The sequence below is a fragment of the Primulina eburnea genome, chromosome 2 (assembly GCF_022965805.1).
Source record: "Primulina eburnea isolate SZY01 chromosome 2, ASM2296580v1, whole genome shotgun sequence".
Lineage (NCBI taxonomy): Eukaryota > Viridiplantae > Streptophyta > Magnoliopsida > Lamiales > Gesneriaceae > Primulina > Primulina eburnea.
In genome coordinates, this window is record NC_133102.1 from 2816692 (window position 1) to 2840261 (window position 23570).

The 23570-nt window shown below is 32.9% G+C and overlaps 3 protein-coding genes, 1 long non-coding RNA gene and 1 pseudogene across 5 annotated transcripts; 2 read left to right on the plus strand and 3 right to left on the minus strand.

Annotated features, from left to right (window-relative positions):
- Positions 1 to 156: 156 nt before the first annotated feature.
- On the minus strand, positions 157 to 2328 carry LOC140819394 (GRF1-interacting factor 2-like). The gene is made up of 4 exons (XM_073179479.1): positions 2053 to 2328; positions 1644 to 1720; positions 806 to 893; positions 157 to 736 (listed from the first exon to the last, which is right to left on the minus strand). The coding sequence occupies exons 1-4, from the start codon at positions 2134 to 2136 to the stop codon at positions 386 to 388; spliced, it is 600 nt and encodes a 199-aa protein (XP_073035580.1). The 5' UTR covers positions 2137 to 2328; the 3' UTR covers positions 157 to 385.
- A 1021-nt stretch (positions 2329 to 3349) lies between these two features.
- LOC140819380 (polyadenylate-binding protein-interacting protein 12-like) lies at positions 3350 to 6827 on the minus strand. Of its 2 annotated transcripts, none has more exons than XM_073179466.1 (11): positions 6613 to 6827; positions 6015 to 6497; positions 5526 to 5636; positions 5247 to 5291; positions 5053 to 5125; positions 4857 to 4969; positions 4707 to 4766; positions 4578 to 4625; positions 4425 to 4493; positions 3683 to 3744; positions 3350 to 3518 (listed from the first exon to the last, which is right to left on the minus strand). In XM_073179466.1, the coding sequence occupies exons 2-11, from the start codon at positions 6444 to 6446 to the stop codon at positions 3476 to 3478; spliced, it is 1056 nt and encodes a 351-aa protein (XP_073035567.1). In that variant the 5' UTR covers positions 6447 to 6497; positions 6613 to 6827; the 3' UTR covers positions 3350 to 3475. The 2 variants fall into 2 exon arrangements, with proteins under 2 accessions (XP_073035567.1, XP_073035560.1); XM_073179459.1 differs by having other exon boundaries at positions 5526 to 5651.
- A 5743-nt stretch (positions 6828 to 12570) lies between these two features.
- On the minus strand, positions 12571 to 14474 carry LOC140819404 (ribosome-binding factor PSRP1, chloroplastic-like; annotated as a pseudogene).
- Positions 13577 to 15031, plus strand: LOC140819414 (uncharacterized). Its single transcript, XR_012115223.1, has 2 exons — positions 13577 to 13697; positions 14053 to 15031. It is a non-coding gene; the product is annotated as an uncharacterized lncRNA (long non-coding RNA).
- A 4750-nt stretch (positions 15032 to 19781) lies between these two features.
- LOC140819419 (two-component response regulator-like APRR5) lies at positions 19782 to 23390 on the plus strand. The gene is given in 9 exon segments (XM_073179507.1): positions 19782 to 20290; positions 20984 to 21018; positions 21020 to 21146; positions 21237 to 21367; positions 21482 to 21637; positions 21735 to 21758; positions 21760 to 22175; positions 22290 to 22860; positions 23064 to 23390. Coding segments are annotated over 9 exon segments (1857 nt in total). The 5' UTR covers positions 19782 to 20007; the 3' UTR covers positions 23178 to 23390.
- The last annotated feature ends 180 nt before the right edge of the window (positions 23391 to 23570 follow it).

Genomic DNA, 23570 nt, shown 5'->3' on the forward strand with positions numbered 1-23570 from the left:
CATAATTGTCCACAAGTAAGTGCAAACACACATCGATAAGACGTCGTCTTCACATAAATGTCTACAAGTAAGTGCAAACACACACAAATATATATATATATATATATATATATATATACCACCAACAGCTGGTTCAGCTTCGTGAAAGAAATAAACACCGAGGTCAAAGGGTGTGCTGCTGCCTAAACAAAATTTACTACAAGGTTTCATGTCAAGCCGATTTGGTAACACCTTAGCAACATTTAACCAGAATGATGCATCTCAAGTCAGATGTATAAGAAACTGAGAAAGACAATAACTCAGAAAAAGTCCATCTAAGCAACCATAAAGGGTTGAATTTGAGTATCACCAATAAACCTCCCACGACAAATCAAGACTCCTACATTCATTCTCGTCCATCAACGGATCCCAGAGCAGAGTGTCCGTGGCCGTCACCAGAATTAGACTCCATAGCACCCAGCTGGCTTCCTCTTAAATCCATCAAATTACCTGAACCGGCAACTCCAGGTTGCATAAGTAGATGCATACCATTATTAGTTATCCCTCCATGACCAAAATGGCCTTGCAACTGCTGTTGTTGGAATTGTAGAAGCTGATTTTGTTGGTCTTGAGACCTCAGAGAATTGAGCTGGAAAGGTAACTTTGCAACAGGAACGCCGACTTGTTGCTGTTGAACAGTTGTTGCGTGAGACTGCAGCACATGGCTTCCAGGTGGGGTAAGAGAACTAGAGGGAAGCTGCAAATACAGCTCATTGTTAGAAAGAGGGAATGTATTTATAGCAAGTATAGAAGACATGTTAGAGACCTGTGAAGGGGGTGCGGTTGATCCTTGTGGCTGAGCATCAGCGATGGCAGCTAAATACATTAAGTTCTTCTGAAGAATGGCTTGATACCTGAATTATTTAATTAACAGAGCATGCCACGTGGCTCAACATACATGGTGAAGTGTTTCATATTGGAGTTTAGATTAATGATTGGAGACAAGCATTGCCTGAAAAATGATTGTGTATTGTTTGTAAAAACTAATATGAAAAATGAAAATGACCTCGGAAAACTTGGTGTTTAAGTGAATTTTGGCTATAATCTCATCAAGTTATGTATATACATACAAGAATAGCATAGCATACTATTTCATACACATCCGATTTAGAAAGAAGAGTTCCACACCTTTTCTTGTTCTTTTATTGTCTCCCCAATTCTCTCTTGTGTAGACTAGATACTAAATACTAGTTTGTTTTTTTACCATGAATAAGTATTTCACTTTGAACATGACTACTCAACAAACGAAATGCATTCAATTAGCACACTTCTAAAGCAAACGGTGTCCGTGTTATGAGAAAAATGGCCTATGTAAATTTAAATAACAAGTCTTTGCAAGGTCGAAATCCTAGCAAACTTCATCATCTTCAAATATTAAAGAATTGAATTGGATCACAGCCGCGGATTATTTATTACTGCAACCCTATAATGATCCGGTAGCACAGATGAAGCACAAATTCATTCAAGACATCAGTATTCATTTTCTATATAGAGTCGAATACCTGGCAAAAACTGAAACGACTCAAGGAAAACATAAACATAAAACTAAAAAAATTCACATAAATGCAATAAATTCACAAGGAAATGAATCAAATGCGACTCACTGAGCACATTCAGCCATTTTCCCAATTTTTTGGCTCTCCAGTATAGCCATGATCAAGTTTTTGTTCTCATCCAACAACTGCATCGACCAGAATTACCAACGTAAGATTTTGGTATGATGACCCATAGTCATAATATAAATAGCAGAACACAATTAACTTATAAATCCCACACTTCATCCCGTAGTCATACAAGTGGGAAATTTCAAATTATTTTTTAGATGCTGCAGAAAAGGCATGTAGTAATTTTCAGAAGTGGTCCAATGTACCCGCCCCAAATAATAAATAAATAATAGAGAAAAATCAAAATAGCTTGTTTTCCAGCAAAAAAAAAACATGAATCATCCGCCATATTTCGAGAAAAACAAAAGAATAATAATAAATGAAAACAAAAAACTCGAAAAACGTTAACCTTTTGAATCTGCTCGGTGGAGACGAGACTGAGAGGGGATGGGGTGGTAGCAGAATTCATTCCTTGGGGTGCGTGTTGCTGCATTTTTGCACCTATTTACACTGATTTCTTGCAGCTAACCCTGAAGCCCTTAAAACCCTAAGCTCGAAATTTGGATGGAAAGGAATCGAAATGATTAAATCATTTGACTTCTGAAATGGAAACTACATCGTCAATGTAATTTGTTGGTTACAAATATAAATATTGCACTTTCATACCAAAAACCAATCATTTTCACAATTTAATCCCATCCTATTAACCAAGATTTGCAAATTATTCCACCATTTTTTGAAAGTTAAAACAATGATTAAAATAAAAAGTGGTTTAAAACAAATCCAGTGTAATATTTTTAACATATGGATACGGTCGGATATGTCTCACAAAAATAACTCGTGAAATTGTTTCATCGGTTTGTTATTTTTTTAAAAAAAATTGCATCGATAAATATTCTATTTAAAGTATCTTTTGAGCGGGAAAAGTCGAAGTCCCCTTTTTTGGAGAAACTTGTTTGGCATTATATATACTTAGTATCTTATTTGTGTGATCCATGTGATACTTTATTAATCAACGATTAAATTTTGTAAGAATGTTTGAATATTTACTTAAAATTATTAATATAATGTAATAAATATATTTAAATTTTAAATACTATTATAAAAATATTGTATAAAAAATATTTATACCATTTACGATAGCATCAAAAAAGAATATCAATTCTGTCATCGACAAATGATCTATTTATCATTGTATTTATATATTAAATGAATTAACCGTTAATACTAAAAAAATTTAGAATCAAATTTATTTTCTCTATCAAATTTTTTTAAAAAAATAATGAAATATTTTTCAAAAGTAAAAATATTTGTCTTAATAAATGAATTTTGAAAATAATCTCGCATAAAACCCTATATTAAATTTAGAAAGGAAAAAAAAAGCCTCATCAACAACAAAATTATTAAAGAGCTTGAAGGTATTTTTGTATCTGAAAAATGTAAAAAAAAAACATGATAACTTTACACGCTTCCTAGAATTTTGACATACAGGCTCTGGTTCATTTAGAGCTTATTATATTTCAATATTTAAAGAAAAATTAAAAGATTCCTTTTTAATAATATGCTAGAATTGCATAAGCGTCACTCTATTAAAACCAAAACGAGTATGTCAAAATCTAGGATGCATTTTTGAAAGTGAAGATTTCATGGTTTTATAGCCTCTGAAATTAGACGAAGAGAAAATCGGATGGGTCGTAAAAAAGTCAGACAAAATATGAGTTGAAGCCTACTAAACTCAACATGAAGCACAACAAGTACAAATATCATCCAGGTTGATAAAATAAGCAAATGCATACATGTAATAGGGGATCTCAAGCCAAGGGATACACCTTCTACGCAACACGGGGTCGAACCGGGGTCTTTGATGGGCTTATCCTGCAAATACATCATTCTTAGTAACATCGATACACTCATTAATTCACCCTCAAAAAAAGATTACATATTTTAAATTGATCTCCTTGAGAGTTCCCACACTAACTGGATTAATGTATGTGCAGTCGAGTGAAAGTCATCACGTCGAAAATTGAAAGAAAGCTTACCTTATCGGAAGCAATCCCAAGACAGCACCACTGCAATTCAGAGCACCGATCGCGCTTTCAGCCTGTCTCACCCCAACAAAAACAGTAACTATTTCATCCAAACTCACTCGGGAAAAAAAAAACAAGATACAGAAAACAGAACTCGATGGACACAAACAAGAATCAACACAAAAAGTCCCACAATTGAAACTATAGCCCAAATCTAACGGTACACACTGATAGATAGATAGCACAGACATGTGTAAAAGGAGAGGGTGTCGTGAAACACAGAACTTCCTTACATACAATAGAATCTCAAGTTCAAGTGATGAATAATACTCGTTGATTAGCATCATATGTTTCAATTTTATGAGGGAAAAAATGCAAATTTTACTCAAGCAAGGTAGATTCAATAAAATAAAATGAACATAAGAACTCAAAGGTTGTTATTGTGCTTTTACCAATGGGAACAAAAAAAATTCAAAAACTATATATAATAGCAGCAGGCAGTAGAGTGGCAAGGGAATGTGATTCGACTCCGCCATTCTCACATAGCCATAATGGATCACATAAGTAAATTATTGAGCTGCTATAGCCACACCGATACATATCATAAACATTATTTGACAATTTATTTAACCAAATTGCAATGGATAAAAGTACAGCGTCAGAACCCAAAGTATTACAAGAAAGACGACATGGTTATTTTGTGTGTGTCACCATCCTGAAGCAAGTTGAACAGAAAGAAATTGGTGCTTCTTACCCTTACAAACTCCACGAAAGCTATTCGAGTCGAATGCCTATAGTCTCCAAGCAACCTTAAGTGCAGAACCTGTGTCAACCAATACACATTCTACAACATGACTGATAATTTCATTAACAGTAGTTCTGAGCCATCATAAGAGAAGCTACAAACCTCTCCACAAACGGACTCAAAGAAAATTTTCACATCGGCTTCGGTAACCTGGACAAAACAAATCATAATGTTGGTTGCAATGAAAGATTGTAAACCACTTGTCAAACCGATGGTGAACTTCAAAGCTACCTTTTTGTCAATATTTGTGCAATAGATAGTTCTTGCGCACATCTCCCTTTCATCTTCAGACTAGTGTCATTGCAATGTAAATGAAATCAGGGCTTTGTTATTTGGTCTGAAAAAGTGATGCAAGTGAAAAAAAGTAACAAAAATTCTCACCCTTGGCAAGAATGTCGGATTGACAGGTGCTATTGCAGTTTTGGAAGGCAGTATTCTCACTGGATAAAAACCAAGCATAGTTCCGGCCAAACTCAAAGCATTATGTGCCCCTTCTGCAAGCCGCGTAACACAGTACATATTAATATGAAGAGAACTCGTCAAAAAAGACGAGTAAGTGATCCGATCTTAAGAATACCTTCATCAGTAAATTCCACAAAGGCGAAACGAAGCACGGAGTTAGGGTCACCACAAATGCGACAATCCACAACCTTAATCATGAACAATGCGCAAAAGATACTCAAAATACGAATTAATAAGTTTATTGGCGGGCAAACACATTGCAAAGTCATATACGCAAAGTCGTAGTGATTAATGATAGCACATAATTACCTGTCCGCAATTTATGAAAAGACAAGCAAGTTGCTCCTCAGTAACCTGCACTGGCAACAAAACACCCCAAATTTATTACACGATTGACAATGACAATATGAAAGAGCAGATTAAAACAATATAATGAGTTGCAGAACAAGAATTTTTTTATCGTAGGAAAAACTAAAACTTGAAAAAGTTAGGGAGAGAGATTCTACACGTCTATTGAATACATAAAAATAGAAATCTGTATGGAAATTCAAATGGAGGGAAGTCAGCCCTCTACCGAATTTTCATAACCTGGTGATCGATGTCAGATACATAAACCGTCCTTCTAATTGCGTCTTCTCTTTGAGCCATGCTTGTTCGGCTATTCATCCTCCGCCTCCCTTGCTCGTTGTCACTTTTCTTCTGTACATAGAAAAGCTGGTACTAATTTCATAAATCTTAATATGAAAATAATAAAAACCAAACTCTAATTTTCACTTCTTTAATTGTAAATAAACTAAATTTTTAACCTCTTAATCCAAATGCACCAAATTTTTACCATTTCTGATTTTCATTTCTATTGAATCAAAACTAAATGAGCAGCAATTAAGGAAGGATGTCCTGAAACTGAATAGAAATAAACAGGATCAATATTTCCAACATTCGATTAAGTTCTAACTTACCCTTTCAACCAAAATAAAGATAAAACACGAGCAACTAGAACAAGATAATAAGATTCCATGGATTGAACTTGATGCAAAATCATTTTCTTTTAAAAATATAAAACAATAAAAAACGAACCTTTCTAAAAGAATTTCTAGTTGCGACTCCATAATTAACAAGCTGCGGTATTACAAAACTGCTGGCGTTGTTTACAAAGAGCCCAGCTGCCGCCGCCGCCGCCGCCGCCGCTTCAGCATATGCCGGCGGGAAAACCAGCCTGTGGTTCCCCCCGCCCCCGACAGCGGCCAGAGACGGCGGAACAAATTCTTCAGCCATGGGATTCAATTTAGACAGCATTTCCTCTAAATCTAAAATCTCTTTCTTAAACCCTCCCCCCTCATCATCCTCGCCGTTCATTTTGATTTCTCCATGACCTCTTGACACTTCATTTCCCATTATGTGCTGCTGCAGTTGGTAGCGACGATGGTGATCCGCCGCAAAATCATTATGGCGGTCAGCCCTATTCGATGTCGGAATCACGTTAACCCCAGCACTATCCACCACCGCCATGATCAGTATTATTTTCTTTTCTCCCTTTTCTTGTTTATTACAGTCGTGGGTCTGTCACAAAACAACAAAATCAAAGAAACCCAGAAAACAACCCTTTATATAAATGGATCAAAGCTAAAAATTTCTTTTCTAACATATTTTTTATTAAAAAAATCACACTTTTCACCTGATGAAATGGGTCTGAACGGAGACACCTCGAGCTAAGACAATAATTACCAAAGAATTGGAAGGACAGAAGCAAGAGGGGTAGTAGAGAGTGAAACGGAGCAAATTTTTCTTCACACTATTTTTTAGGGTCAAGGAAATGCTACTGTAAAGTATGTGTATGTACAAAAGAGGAGAATAGTATTGGGGGATTACAGAGAAATGATGGAGGTGTTTTTTTAGCTTTAATTATTTGCATTTCTTGATCGCATCGCCTGGAAAATATGATAAAATGAAAATTGACACGTGGTAAATGTGTTTTTTTCCCCTTAATAAATAAATAAATATAATGAAATGGATTATATATTTTTTAAGCCTTCGTCAATCACAAAACACTTTGGTCAATCACAAACTCGTCAATATTTGAGGGATTTCACTTTCCTTAATCATATCTTGACATTTTTATATATAATCATTATTTTTTGTTTATCATCTCAACCAATGATTTACGTAATGAAATTTCAACATTATACATTTTTATAATTAAAAATTCTCAACTCGAATCCGTATCAACACGAACAATCTGAACGGGATAAGATCCGACCAACCCGAAATAACCCGATTTGGATTTTTTAAACAAAAAATTTACTTAAAATATAAAAAATATAATAATATTTTAATTTGAACACATAATAACAATATTTATATGATTTAATCTTAAAGCTTAATTTTAAAAAATTTCATGTAAACTTATTATACAAAAAAAAATTTAAAGTATCAATATTTTATAAAATAAATATTATATAATGAAATTTTATGTTATCAATATGTAATAAAGAAAAATAAACATATAATATATAAGAATATAACAAATGTTTCTCTCGTCAAAAAAAAAAAAAAAAACCAATGTATCTTAATTCTATATAGAAAGTAAATAAATAAAAAATTCGAGTCAAACCGAACTCGACACAAGCTGATTAATTTTTTCGAGTTGGATTTTGGGTCCGGTTGATATGACCTGACATAGCCAATTTATTCTTTTAACTAATTAGTTAATTATTTTCTAGATTATCGATTAATTGTCTTCGATTTTTTTATTACTTAATCCATAGTGTGTTTGGCTAGCTTAGTGGTAAGACATTGATTTTTATCTTTCTTAAGTAAGATCAGACATTGATTTGATCTTGTAAATCATAAATGCACATTATCCAGCATGTCCATATTTAATTTCTCACCCGATTGATTTTTTTTTTTTTTTTTTTTTACTTTTTTAGTTATACACTTATCATTAGCTATTACTTTTAATAAAACGACAAGTGTTAGGATCAGTGAAGCATTTAGAAAATATGTTGAATAAACAATTCAAACTTCAAATTCTTCTGCTTTAAAAAGTGTGCTTTTGAAATGTTTTAAAAATCCAGAAGTTGTCCCGTTCTTGGAAATTGAAGCAGACTATTCTGATAAATGCGGAAACAGTCAACAACATGGTAATGAAAGTAAATACAATAGAAGACAATAATACATATAACTTGTTTCTGAAAGTTCGAAAGACGAAACCTTTTTAGGTCTCTTTTTAGAATGTATCACTAGAAAACTTTGACTGATACACAATTGTACAAATCCAATTTAGTTGGTCTCATCTTTGCATACCCAAACTCCAAGTATTATAGCACAACACTTAATAGATTTAATTATGCGAAATACTCTTTTCTAATATTACAAAAACTTCACACTTTACGGTGATAGAAATAATGAATGTGCATAAATAAAGATGATATAAATAATCTTCTGAATCTAATGAGTTTTTAAAGTATGTGTTGGTTTTCTAAGGCATTGAAAAGTTTGAGTCTTTTTAATGATTGTTCGCTGCAAATTCAGAGTTCAAGAATCAGAGCGATCTTTTGTGAATACTCCAGATATCTTTATATAGCAGATCTTTTAAAATTCAATAAAAATTTACTCTTTTTCTTTTAAGAGTACCTGAATCTAATAATGAACTTTGTTAAATAGATTAATAAATGATCTTGTACGGTTTATTTAAGATCATTAAATAAATGTACTTTTGTAATGAACGATGATATTAAATAATGACCTCATTTGACGAAAGATACCCACAAAACGAATATTATCAGTCTCTATTAAGTATTAAATGATTTGATGTTAATCTAACGTGTTATTACAAAAAACTTAGCACATAGTCCCTGCTTCTGGTTATGTAGAGTTGTAATCTAGTTTTGATTCATGTATGATATTGACGGTCTACTGGTGATGGTTTTCCTAAAATTTTGTTTTTCTTTAAGTAACACATCATCACAATTAAGATGACATTAACAACAAGGACTAGATTCTATATAAATAGCGGGGAGTTAAATTAACCATTACGACCAAATAAAGGGGCCAAAGTGAACACCTCGTTTGTAATTGGTCCAAAACAGTGGGCCATAAAAGTTAAATGAAGACAAGATAATATAATTAAAACAAAAATTTGTGTGTGACGGTATCACGAGTTGTATTTTGTGAGACGGATCTTTTATTTAGGTCATTATGAAAAAATATTAATTTTTATGCTAAGAATATTACTTTTTATTGTGAATATCGATAGGGTTAACCCGTCTCACAGATAAAGATTCGTGAGACTGTATCACAAGTTACATACTCTATAATTAATGATTAATTACATATAATTCTTTGGAAATTTAACATAATTAAAATAAATCCAACTAATTCCGAAAATTAAATATGTATTTTCTTATATTCATATCAAACTTATATTAACACTCTTTAACTTTAGAAATTACATATACATCTCCTAAAACATAAGTCAATCTTTACAATCACCTAAAGTATAAGTTAATATTAGAAATTCAATTTATAAATATATTATGGTTTGGTTCGATGGATTCTAATTTTAAAATACATCGATAAAAATATAATATTTCAAGTTTTAACATTTGCAACCAAAATAAAAATTTCCAATTTGGTTTAAATTTATTTTATATTCATTTTTTGTACGTTTGTTTTCTTAAATTATTTTTTAATGTCCTTACTATTTTTATGAACAAAAGAGGTAATTTTTAAGGTATATAAAAAAATATGGATGTATTTGTGATTTTTAAAGTTAACAAAGGTAAGTATGTTCTTGATACAAATACGAGGAGAGACATATGTAGTTTTCAAAGTTCATTGATTTATTTGGTTATGATAAACATTAGGAGAGGTATATGTAACTAACTCTATAATTAATGTCTTCACAAATTAACAATATAACAATTTAAATTACACACATGAAAATATCAAGATAGATCTATGCATGAAAATGACACTCGTTATTTTGTCGTCAAGATTTATATTTCGAGTTATTGGTTTGAGTAAGCGAGATCTAAATCGAACTGGGAAAAAAGATTGACAATCCTCCGCTTTATCACTCAGTCATGTCGCCAAAATGATATAAAAACCTTACTGGGTTACTAAATTGAGTTAATAAAAAAATTCTTTTTTAAATCACTAATAGAGATATATGATAAAATGTATTGTGCAATATATTTGATTAAAGTAATTTTAAGAATCTAGATGAAAACTAAAAGAAATTTTTTTTTGAACGGTTGCATTTAATTCTATATCCTTAAACATAATACATATACATAGAATACAGTCAATCTACACACTTAATTCGATAATCTCTTCAAAAAATTTATTATAATTAATACAAAATCAGTCTATCTCAGGGTTTCGTTAAGTGAGACGAATTTTAAACTCAATCCGATTCATTAAAAATTTATTTTTTAAAATATTGTTTTTTATTGGAAATATGAACCAAATTTATCCGTCTAATGAATATAAATACGGAAGATCTCTCGTGATAAAAACATAATCTACTATGAGATAGCTATCAAGTACAACTATAAATTATCACATATATCCTCAAGACTCGAACTGGATATGTCCTCCATAATTTCGAGGGTTTGACCTAGGGATGACAATTTCCTCCGAATTCGTTGGAGGATCCGATACCCGACTCGAATAGAAGAGGGTATGGACGGATTTTTATACCCGATTAAATAATTGGATATGGAGATTTTCGGGTTCGGGTATGAAGACGGGTTTGATATAATCCGACTTATACCCGACCCGAATACCCGTTTAAATTAATATATATATATATATATATATATATATATATATATATATATATATATATATATATATATATATATATATATATAGTGATTACATTTATTTATATTAAAGATTCATCTTCTCAAATTCAAGTAAATCGATACTTTTTCTCTTCGCTTCTATTTCACTTTCACTTTTACGTTTCAAGGTTTTACTGCTCTTTTATTTTTCATTCAATTTCTCATCTTCTTCATTGATAAGTTTATTCCATGTTTGACTTTAAAAATTGAAAAATACTTTATTTTTGTTGAATTGCGTACTTTTGTTCAACAAATATAAACTATTTTTAATATTTTGTTATTTTTTCTATAAAGTTTATTTTGCAAATTTTTATCATTAATAATTTTTCTTATTGTTATTTAAATAATTTTTAAAATATTCATAACTTCATTGAAACAATTTAAATCTGAAAAAATTCAATTGTATGTGATAATAGGGTATTTGGGTAAGATATGTGTATCCGATAATCCGATGGATATGAGGATGAAGATGAAATTCAATACCTAATGGGTATGTGTATGAGGATGTATTTAATAAATGGGTATGGAGATGTATGTATGAAATCCGACCCATACCCTACCCATTGTCATCCCTAGTTTGACCCTATATTTTTAAAATAAAAAAAGAGAAATAAGACAAGAAAAATCCCGTCCCACGTTTTTTATGGGTACTTCCGCAGGTTAAGTCGATGCTACATGTGGGGCACTGCCCTCACATGGTTTGGATGGACAAGATTCACACACATATGCGATTTTAAAAAAATTAGTGGATCTCATGTATGTGTGATTAATTTTGGGTCATTGATTCTATCAGGGGTAGTGTCCCTACATGTAGGATGTAATCAACCGCTTCATCCAACGCGTCAAACGTATATTCATATTAATAGAAATTCCATTAATTAATTTTCGAAAAAAAAAGAGTATTTCCCTCTATAAATAACGGATAAAAGCATCTATTCTTCCCCAACAAAGTAGAGTTCTCGAGATTTCTTGCGGAGAACTCTCTCTCTCTCGATCCGTCTTAGAGATGGCGATCATGTCGATTTTCAGCTCATTCAACGCTCTCTGCGCGGACTCCTTTAGCAAGACAATAGCCGGTTTTTTGGCTCCAGCTCCTTCCAAGAATCAAATCCAAGAACAATCATCGAAGCAGTTTGCTGATGTGAAAATCAATGATTCCAAGGAGGACAAACAAGTGACTAGAAACAAATCGCGGCCGGAAGTCCGCAGGAAGCCGAGGTTCGCGCTGGAGCTCGACGGTGTCCATTGTTTTGAGACTATTCTTCCTTATTGATTTTCTTTTTCATGCATACATAAGCTCGAGAGCATATACAATACAACAAAACAAAAATATGTAGTTACTTTTTTATTATTTGAGAATTGATATCTAATGTATTGAATTCTATTAACCTTTTCTTTGTTCGATCTTTTCTTTCTTGAAATATTAAATATAAATAAACTTTGATTATGAGTCACGCAACCAAGTTCCATCACAAAACGGAAAGAATCCATTCTCTTGTGCAGAATGCTTTTTTAAATAAAACAAAAACATCGAAAGGTCTCTTTGTTTTGCTTTTTTTAAATCCGATTTATTTTTATTTTTTGGAAAAAAAATGTTTGATCAGAGAAGATTTAGTAGCTAGCGATCAGTCGATTATTGAAATAATCAAATCTCTCAAATAATGAATAAATTTAAGAGTTTGATAAAATTGTTAGATTATCCGATTGATCAATGGATGTTGAAATTGTTGGGGTCTTAGAATCAATCATTCTTTTCTTGTCTATCTCATAATGCCATCACAAGATTCAAATTGAAATCCACATCTCTTCCCATTCTACACTTCCAACAAACAATAAACACCAAATGTGTTCCACTTTGGGGGCGAAGATGAATAAATATCAGAATATGACGGATCAAGCTTTACACTTACAATTTAAAGCCATGATATTACTATTTTTGAGAGAGTAAAGTTACAAGCCAGACAAAAATCAGGTGGATTTGTGATAAGACATCTCCTCGGACAATTCTACTAAAGAACTTGACAGGATTTATTTCCTAAGACTTCATCCATCATTTCCAATAAATGACTGCTACATAAAAATGGTCGTTTTCATATCACCGAGGGTCAATTTATAGCTGATTCAACCACAACAGTTTCCAGTTGCTGCGTTTCACCATTTCTTTTGGGGATAATGAGACCGTAACCTCCAGCTTTCCTTTTGTAAACTATGTTAATCTCACCTGAAAGGGAGTAGAATGAACTAAGATAGCGACTTGGGGCTGTTTAAAGTGCGAAATGATTGGTAGGCGCGTACCAGTTTCCACGTTTCGAAAACCATAGAAGTTGTGGTTTACATTTTCGAGTTGCTCAACTGCCTCCATGACAGTTAACGGCGACATGTCAAAATACTTTGCACGAACAATCTGCAGTACGAAGCTAAGAAAGAGAGATTGAAACTAAAATACCGCATTTCAACAAAGGTTACTCATCCAACCCTTCTTGGCAATTAAATGGAATCAAGTCAAACTGTCGAACAACACAAAAGGTTCCACTATTAGAGGTTAAGATGGGAACACAAAACTACGAGATAATTCACAAACTAGTAGTTGGAATGAAAACCTCGTCAATGATGTTTTCTTTTCATCTCCTTCTTGAGGAAGTGTCTCCAAATCCTCAGCAAATTCAGGCACGTCATGATCCATAACCTTCTGCCTATCGAAACCCTTCATATGACAGTCATGGTCAGAGTCTTTCTCATTAATCTTCCTCAACTTCATCTGTATCATAGAAAAAACCAAATCTATACTTCCATAAAGTGACTCAGCATCTTCCTCTGCTCGAATCACTCCATGTTTTTTCGAAAACAATGTCACCTAAATTTAAGCCACTTGTCAAGGATGACAAATTAAAGTTTTCCAAAATTCATACATGTGTAACATGTTTCGTTCGAATATCGAATACAGAACACACCTCACATCTTCTTGATTTAGGGCCTTTTCCAACCTCTCCTCCTCGAAGAGAGTAACATCTACCTCCCTCACAAGATGGCTATACTTTTGAACTGCCTTACCCAACTTCTCTAGCACATTGCTCTTCACCATTGGTGACAACTCCATTAGCACAGAGTCTCAAGTTTAATTTCTTCAAGTCATAAAATAGAACAGAAAAAAATGAAAATGAAACTGCTAGTTGTACAATTTAGAAGGTGGAAGAATCAAAAGATCAAGCATTTATCCTGTGATCATTCAATGAGAAAAAAAATTAAGGAAAAGGCAAAACTAGGAGGAGGATATCACTCCGTCCCTCAATTCAAAGTTCAAAACCCCTTATATTTTAGTAGTTTGTTTGTAATTGTAACTTCGACCCAAGTGACCACATGAATATCATGGTCAAACCAGCATAATACGACACCGATATCAGGATACTTAACATTGGTTTGAACAGATCAGACATTAATAGATTTGAGCTGATATAGGTTGCCGGACATAATGAAAGCAATACCGATTGATCACTGGATCAAATGTTTTGTACATAACTCCCATGATACATGGCAAACAAAATTCAATAGTTCGGTTCTCCTATTAATTTCTTACTTCCTCTTTCCTCCTAAATTCACTTTCCATGCTACAAAACTGCCCTCAGCAGCCCTTTGATTCGCATAGTTCTTGTCTTTGAGGGGCCAGCATCGGTATGAATGCAACTGTTAGCACGGTACTCATACATATATATCCGTATGCCCCAAGAGAGGAGATTGAAGGAAAAAAAGAGACCAGATCCAAAAACACGACGAAAACATCTAAAAATCCTGCCACATGAATTAAACAAAAAATAAATGAATAATCCATACCACTTAAGAACTTTGGCAGGCTCTACATTTTTCTCTCCAACAAGGCAACAAGCAGAGACAAAATGAAGAAAATAAATCAAGCAACAAACTCATCATTTAAATCCACATTTTCTCCCCTCCTCCACATCAAAAGGAAAATAGTTTAAAAAACTACTCTTTTGAATTCCAAGGAACAAAAGGGTACCTCCAAGTCCTTTCCTTGAATAATCAATTTGACGGAAGACAAAGGACCATCCCACGACATTCGAGCTCCACTCGATCGTTTGCCAACACTTTTGACAAAATCCATCTCGTATGCCCGGAGACCCGTTCCCAAAAGACAAAAGTTTCTCGAACATATTTCCACTGGATGAAAAATTATTCGAAGATAACCAGCCAGAAGATCAAGTGGTGCAGCAAGCAACGTGATGATGATTATTTATTAAATTTTTCTGCATACAAGGAGCTACAAAGAACGTAGCCATTTCGCTGAACCTTCACTGATTTCTTGAAAAAGTCGAAAAATATTGAGAATTGAAAGTGAACTACTTGCAAAAAACAGTAGAATCCCCGATGCGGGGTGTAGGAGACGGATCTGTTCCAGAACGATCTATTATCCAAATTGACACACGAGAGGATTTAATTAATTTTGTCCCCGACGCCGAGGTGGGCCTCTGGTTTGGGCCCTAAATAAAGGCCCAACGTACTGTCGAGCTCATCAATTTGATAAGTGCGAATGACAGTGGCCCAATGGTACTTATCCTTGTAATTTTGGAGGAATTACAATTATATACGATTTATCAAAGTTTTGTGAACCCAAAAAAAAACTAAAATATTATTTTGAATGACCGAAGTCAGTCTGATATCAAGATCTTTAATTTATGACGATATTTTAAGTTCGAGACTCGATTATAATATTTTATTTTTTAAAAAAATATTATATAGAATTTGTGATTCATATTTATTTTTCAACAAAAAAATGTAAGTGCCTCTCATATTATTCTGAAACAAAATATCGCACCATCATATTCATACTCCAAAAAACATTTCTCTCATTTTTTGACAATTTTAACCTATATAAAAAAAAAAAAAATGATAAAGAAAGATTAAAAATAAATAATCTTATCGATCATAATTTATAATCTGAAAACTAACAAGTTGTGTTTGGTTAACACAATTCAAGTAAAACCACATGCATAGAATTAATTTGTTTCACGTCATATCATAAAATTAACATCCAAAAAAATTTGATTTTATTTAATCAATATGTAATAAATGAAAAATAATAATAATACTTATAATAATCATAATTAATTAATAAAAAAATAAATATAGTTTAACAAAAGAGTTGATATATAAATAAATTATTTATACATTACACTACTTAATATCTGAGTTGAAATGAAATAAATAAAAATATTTCTAAATCATAATAATATAATGTAATGAATTTTGATTATCCTACAATTGAAATTTAAACAAACTTGTACACACATAAAATAGAATTTTAAAATAATATAACTTAAATAAAAATAAACACTAAATGAAATAAGAAATTTTATATGAAATAATAACATTTCAATAAAATTATATAATTACTTACAAAACATATTCAGATTAATTTTGATGATAAAAAGAATAAAACATGGTAAAATAAACTATTATATCATTTAATTCATATTTAATAATGATAGGAAATATGCGTCACCAAGTTCAGACAACATTTGCCAAATTATGTTAAAATAAGGTTGCATCATGCATGTGTTAAGAAATGAGCTTAGGTAGATGTCAAGTTTAAAACTTTGAACAAACGAGTATCATGATATAAATGACTCACTCATTCCATTTTACTTATAAAAATAACCTCCATAAAACATTTTATCGGATCAAAATGTAAAAATATGTTGATCTGGAGAGGAAAAAATTATTGAGTAAATTAGTAGGAGAAAATAGGGAAAAATACCAAATAATCACAAAAAATTCCAAATTTTTTTACACAACGCTCCTATTCTACCTATAAACAAATAGTACAGGAGATGTATCAAAATCACCAACCAAATTCTTTTTCTTCGGAAAATCAAGATTCATGAAGATCATTTCTGACAAAATTCCAGAAACTTGCGATTAAAGTAACTATTTCCATCCTATATTACTCGTTATTCTTTAACGATTTTCACTTTGATTTTAAAATAAAAAGTGTTCGAATTGTTTTCTAGTTTACAATGGTATGGAACAATTGTCTTTACATACGTCAAAAATACAGTTTTTGTTAATCATAAACGAGCTTGATTATCATTCTAGATTTTGCAAAATCTAATATTGATCTGTTTTGAATTCTGTAAGTTTTCAACATAAAATTTGTAGAAATTAGACGACCGGAGCTTGGCCACGTGCAGGCGAGACGGTGCTTGTGGTACACACGCCTACGTGCTTCTTGAAATTTTCAACTTTCGAACTATTCTACACTATTTTTAGGTATTTATGGAAAGTTTAATTTTTTTGGACATGTATTTTAATTGTTATGAATTTTTATAGTGTTAACCAAAACTAACTGGTACAAGTTTTGTACAAAATTGATTTTTTAATGATTCTAATACCTAATATATGTCATGACCAGTGTAAAAATCACTCAGATTATATTTATAGGAAATTATCTTGACTTGTGATTGAAATCGATACAAAAAAATAAGCTATCAAGATGTAGTTTTCTCTACCGTGAGATTTTTTCCATCGGTTTCTTCAGTAATAGAGTTTGACGTGGTTTATTCAATAATAAAGTTTGACATTTGGACTGAAATTTAAAATAAAATTAATAAACTAATTATTTATTCTTATATCACAACGTGACATGTATGTCGCAATTTATTGGTCATATTAATCTGCATATTTGAATTTCTGGATTTATTGATATGGACTGATCATCGATCGTCTATTACTGATTGAATGACGGAATAAATTGAGCCTAAACAATGGTCTATTTATCAGATTGGTTGTCCAATGAACAACTCGACTTCGGCTTGGAAATTTGAGTCCAATGAACAACTGGTTTAAAATCTGGTATATGGTTAATCTAAACAACGTGACTTCGGTCTGAATCAACTTGGCTCGTAAATGATCGATTGTATAGATCCGATTTGAGCATGTGAGGAAAATTACTACACCGAATGTGGGTTGAAACAACCTCTTTAGCCTAACGATTTATTTCAGAGCTCTGAACACCCGCTGCATATCATATGACATGATATTTTCGTAACAATACATCACTAATGATATATTCATCTCATATCGAATTACTACACTAATATATTATTTTTTGATATATCAACTATATATAAGCCCAATTTATGACCCCACTAAGTCGCCAAAGATTTAACCTATAATTTTTTCTATTTATTGTAAATTTTAGTTACATGATTATAATACTCCTAATAGGATGAAAACTGAAAAAATAGAAATGTTGGTTTAGTAAAACCGTGACATTACCGTTGAATTCATAATTTTGTTCATCTTTTGTGAAGTGAAAGATTTTACACACTTCCACCACCGTGAATATAAGTTAACGATGGATTACGACTCGGGCCAACATCTCGAATAAAATATATCATTTCTGATAATACATATCGGTTTAAATCACATAATATCACATCACATGTATAAACACAACTTGTCGTAAATCTATGGATTTCACCATCTATATCAATTATTCATGAGAAAAAAGAAAATTAAAGTGTGGTAGACAAAATAACGTGATGCATGAAAGTGGTTACATTATTCTTTGTGTAATAGAAAAGTGATACACACACTCTTACATTATATAGATATAAATAAAGTGGATTACCGACATTTACACGTTAATTAAAAGGATAAAATACAGTTGTCAAACAAAAAAAAAAAAAGAGAAAAAACGAGGGAGTGTATGTATGTCGAGGGTAGTATTTAACAGACCAACATTACATTATGTCGCACATTCTATTCCTCAAGTATCATTAATAAGAGTACTTTACGCCATTTTACTTAACACAAAATTTTTATAAGATAAATATCTTATTTTAGTTATCTATGAAAAATATTACTTTAGCAGAATTGACTTATCGTACGGATCCATTAAATCACACATATTTATCTCTAAATAAATACATGATGGAGACAGTGACTAGTGATATGAAAGTAATATGAGATTTTCCCAAACATATAGTATGGCCTGGAATTTATGAAATCTCCAACTTCGTGTCCACTTCCGAGCATTCAAATACCCGATTTTTAGGTAAAAATAAATAAATAAATAAATAAATCGAACCATCTAGTGGAAAATGGACAACGACTATATCCCAATATTATATATATATTATTTTATTATTCACGAGTACAGAAGAAAATAATAATAATAAAACAGAAAGATCTAAATTCATTCCACGTGTCGACACATTATCCATGAGGTGCAAAAAATATCTACGCGCGGGACCCACTATTCTGTATTCAAAAAGATTTTTATAAAACGTGAGGCCGAATACCGTCTACTGGTGAAAAAACTCGGCTGTCCATTTCAGAAATTTGGGCCACCAATTTAGCCTAAATTCAAATTCCCCAAAATCACGCTTTTATTTTTTGAAGACTTTGAGCTTGAGGACGTGGCCATGCCATTCATTCCCAAGATATTTTGCATCCTATATATCTTCTTTTTATTTTTTATTTTTTTTCACATATAGGACTATTTGCACTTCTCCCCCTTGCAGTTGCACCGTTCTCAAATTTTATCCTTGTATGATAACTATCTCGCTTGTATTTTTTTTATGACGAAAAAAACTAATAACCACAATTATTTAATGTACATTGGATAGAACTGGCGCAATAATTTGAAAATCATGCTAGAGAAATAAACAATATTTGACACATCTTATGCGATATGGAGGAGAATTCTCAATTATTGATTAAATGCTCACTTACTCTATCAATTTAAACGTATATCCACCGGCAAGATAAAAGATATCTTGAAATTTGATAGGGAGACATTAGTTCAATTATGTTGATACATTTCTTTATTGGAAAAAAAAAGACGAATTATCACAGAGGGCGAATTTGCTATAATGGTCAACTTTGGGGTACAAAACTTAAAATGAAAATATTAGGTGGTTGGAAGTGAGAAAATTGGAACTTTGGGTCTGATATTTAATCCACTAGTGGAATACCGAAGCATCGATGAGGAGCAATTATTTTAAATAAATGTGAGCCATCAGATGTGAGGTGGTTAAAGATGAACCAGTAAAAAGGCCGCCAATAACCATTGGCCACAAATTGAAGAAAATCGAGTCTCCCCACTCAGATATTTTTGGTTGACGCTACTGGGAAAAATCTGTATCTTTCTACTTGCAAACTACTGTTTGCTCGTTCTTTGAGGAAAGGGGAGATCTTGGAAAATGGGAAAAATTGTGTTGAGCAGTGAAGATGAGATGGAGGAGAGAATTCAAGAAACAGAGGTGAAACAAGCAGGAAACAGGCACAAGAAGAAGAATAAGGGTGACGGTGGTGGTGGTGGTGGTGGTGGTGGAGGAGCTCTAGCGGCGGCTGGTACATCTTCTTCTTCAGTTGTGGAGTGGGCGAGATTTCTTCCGAAAATGGTGCTGAGGGTGCTTTTGGTGGAAGCTGATGATTCCACCAGGCAGATTATTGCTGCTCTTCTTAGGAAATGCAGCTACAGAGGTTGGTTTTCACGATTCAAATTATTTGGGATATTTTCGTTTGAGAGATAAAAAAATATTTTAATTTCTTGGAGGTTTAAAACTCTGGTTGTTGATGCGTGGTGGGATTAGAGGATGGTTTACTGTTTTAGCTTGGTTGGTTGCTTTTTTCCATTAGATTTCTGTTAGGTGAGTCTTGTGTCTCATGGCTGCAAACGGAAATGTGTATTTTCTCCTATGATGGTCAAAATTCAGCTTCAGATTGCAGTACGGAATCATATTTTCGTCTGAATGATACCTTGTTTTAAATTTGGGGTTGACCGAGTTCATTATAAAGATCCCCTTTTCTGAATTTGAGATCTGTTTTAGGCATGGAAACAACTATTCTCCTGTCTCTACTGTCCTTAATTTTCTCTCCAACATCGAAAGAGTAGTTTTATGGGCTATTTCAACGAGTCCACCCACAGTGTGCATCAAATGTATGCTGTACATGTCTATGTTTTTGTGTACACTGCACAAGAATTCTCAGTTGACCGTTCAAATAAAAGAAGCCATAATTCTGTATCTTTAAAATATATTTTGTTAAGCCTGAGTAAGTCTACGAGTGTTATTCGAAGGATGTGGTTTTTTTATTGCCACTCGAGGTTATTGCAAATTGCAATTGGCTTTTTTTTGTTTTTTAATAAAGATTTTAATTCCCTTTGCTCTGTTCCAGTTGCTGCTGTTTCTGATGGCTTAAAAGCATGGGAAGGTGTTGAAAGGGAGCCCCGAAAACATAGATCTTATTTTGACAGAAGTTGAACTGCCATCAATCTCTGGATATGCTCTCCTAACCTTAATTATGGAGCATGATGCCTGCAAAAATATTCCGGTTATAAGTATGACGTCAAGCAAAACTAAAATTTGAAATAATTTCATTTAATTTTGTGGTGGAGTAGGCTTAATCGTCATATTTTCGAACAATGCAGTGATGTCTTCGCAAGACTCGATCAGTACTGTTTACAAATGCATGTTGAGAGGCGCAGCTGATTTTCTTGTAAAGCCCGTCAGGAAAAATGAGTTGAAGAACTTGTGGCAGCATGTTTGGCGGAAACAAGCGGTAGGATCATTTTTTAATCTCAAGCATATAGATTTGTTGAAGTTTTAAGTTCGTTTGCTTCATAGATTCCATAATTCCTTGTAATTTTTTTCTTGTTTCCTGCTGTGCTTTTAGTCGAGTAGTGCTGGCAATGAAGCACCGGATGATAGTGTCGCTCAACAAAAGGTTGAAGCTACAGCTGAGAATAAGGCTAATAGCAATCATTCTAGTGGTTTCATAGCATGCGTTCAAAGAAATAGGGAATGTATTGATAAAGGAAGCGATGCTCAGGTAACATGCAACAGTTTTTCCCCATTCTTCTAAACAAGTTACGACGAGTACATGGGGCTTTGATAGAAATTTATTAAGCTTCCGTGTATGTCTGCAGAGCTCATGCACAAAACCCGAAGTCAGACGCTGAAAAAACAGATATTGAGCATGGACATTACCACCCACAGATGATAAACCTACAGTTTTCAGATGACTTAAATACCCCAAAGCATGAAGAATGTCATGGACAAAGTTTAAAAACTCAAAGGCACAACAATGAGGGTGGAGATAAAGTTATTACCGGCATGGAACAAGCTAATGTTAATGTTCAAAAGTTTGAGAACAATAATTTTTCTAGAGAAGCCATTGACTTGATTGGAGCATTCGATAATTACGGAAAGGGCATTTTTGGAAGCTCTGCTTCGAATGTTACTGCAAACAAGTATGATAGTTTGTCTCATTTGGATTTGTCCTTGAGAAGAGTTAATCCTAGTGGCCCTGTGAATCAAGTAAATGAGGAGCATAGATTGAATCATTCTGACGCATCAGCTTTTTACCGGTGAGTTTTCACACTCTATATTTTGATTCTTGAGCTGTCTTTGTCCTGGTATTATTTCATCTAAAATCATCAAAGATGGAAAATTTCTGAGGGATTTCGTCAAACTTATTGTAGGTATGTTGGAAAGCAGTTGCATCCAGCACCTCATACTTGTGATCAACAGAAAGACCTTCAACATGAGTCTGATAATGCACTATCTAATCACGTTCCTCAGAAGAATGAGAACTCTCTTCCTATCCATATGAAAGGTATAAGATTTGAAAATGTAATTAGAGCTTGTGATTTTGCTGTGCCTACGTCAAACCACTCAGAATCTTTCCGAAGAATGAATCAACTCAATCCATCAGAGAGTCCTTCCTCGAGTTCACAGCAAATTAATGACTTTAAAGATCAGAAAATCGATGTCATTGATCAGACAGATACTAAACTGGCTCAAAAATTGGAAATCATGGGTGACATGGAGGATTTATGTCCTGAAAATGACCAGAGTGCAAATAGCAGTTTTTGTGTTGGCTATACGAGCCATCATCCTGTCAATGAAGGTTCAGCTGTCAAAACCACATCAGAACATGTCAACGATGAGGGCTTTAATGTTTATGAGGGGTCTTCTCATCGAACTTTGCAGAGAGAAGAGGCTCTTAAAAAATTTCGGTTGAAGAGGAAAGAAAGGTGCTTTGAAAAGAAGGTAAACAATTAAATCCGTTAGCAAAATTGGAAGATGAAAATTTAAACTTTACTGGAACATGGAATTGTCAAGGATTGTCACAGAATTCCCATCTTTAATCATCGTTACCAAAAGAAAACTTGGATAATATGAAGAATGAAACATATTCTGTTATATTGCCATTAAAATTCTATCTTTAATCACAAATTTTACTTTGTACACAGGTAAGGTATGAAAGCAGGAAAAAGCTGGCTGAACAACGGCCACGAGTGAAGGGACAATTTGTTCGTCAAATGCCTACTGATGATCTGCAGCGTGGAGACTCCTCGACTGGTTAAACACCATACAAACAAATTTTGCATGTCTGATATATGGTATCCTCCAAGTTCGCCGTAATCATCTTGTTATCAAGTTTGTATTACACATTTTCTCTATATAGCTCCTCGTGCAGTTGACAGATATCATGTATTAACTGTGTAAGATACTTTATTTGTTGATTTGTAGTGAGTTTAGAGTTTCTTGACTGAAAAAAGGTGAAGGAATGATTTTTATTTGGTTGATTCAATTTATGTATTGTATAGAAAGTAGATTTACTCTGATCCATCAAATGATATTTGCCAATTTAACAGCATTTTGTAACATGCTGTGTTTATACTTTATATTGCCATATCCATGTTCTTGCAACACTTGTAAATGGAAAATAATATGTCACTATCAGGAAAAAAGAGGAA

Coding starts and splice junctions, on each gene's coding strand:
- LOC140819394 (XM_073179479.1), bottom strand. CDS start 2,136: ATGCAGCAACACGCACCCCAAGGAATGAATTCTGCTACCACCCCATCC. Junction 1,721..2,052: donor CCACCGAGCAGATTCAAAAG/GTTAACGTTTTT, acceptor TGGTCGATGCAG/TTGTTGGATGAGAACAAAAA. Junction 737..805: donor CAACCGCACCCCCTTCACAG/GTCTCTAACATG, acceptor CTGTATTTGCAG/CTTCCCTCTAGTTCTCTTAC.
- LOC140819380 (XM_073179459.1), bottom strand. CDS start 6,446: ATGGCGGTGGTGGATAGTGCTGGGGTTAACGTGATTCCGACATCGAAT. Junction 4,970..5,052: donor TGTGGAATTTACTGATGAAG/GTATTCTTAAGA, acceptor CGCGGCTTGCAG/AAGGGGCACATAATGCTTTG. Junction 3,745..4,424: donor CTTTCGTGGAGTTTGTAAGG/GTAAGAAGCACC, acceptor GGGGTGAGACAG/GCTGAAAGCGCGATCGGTGC.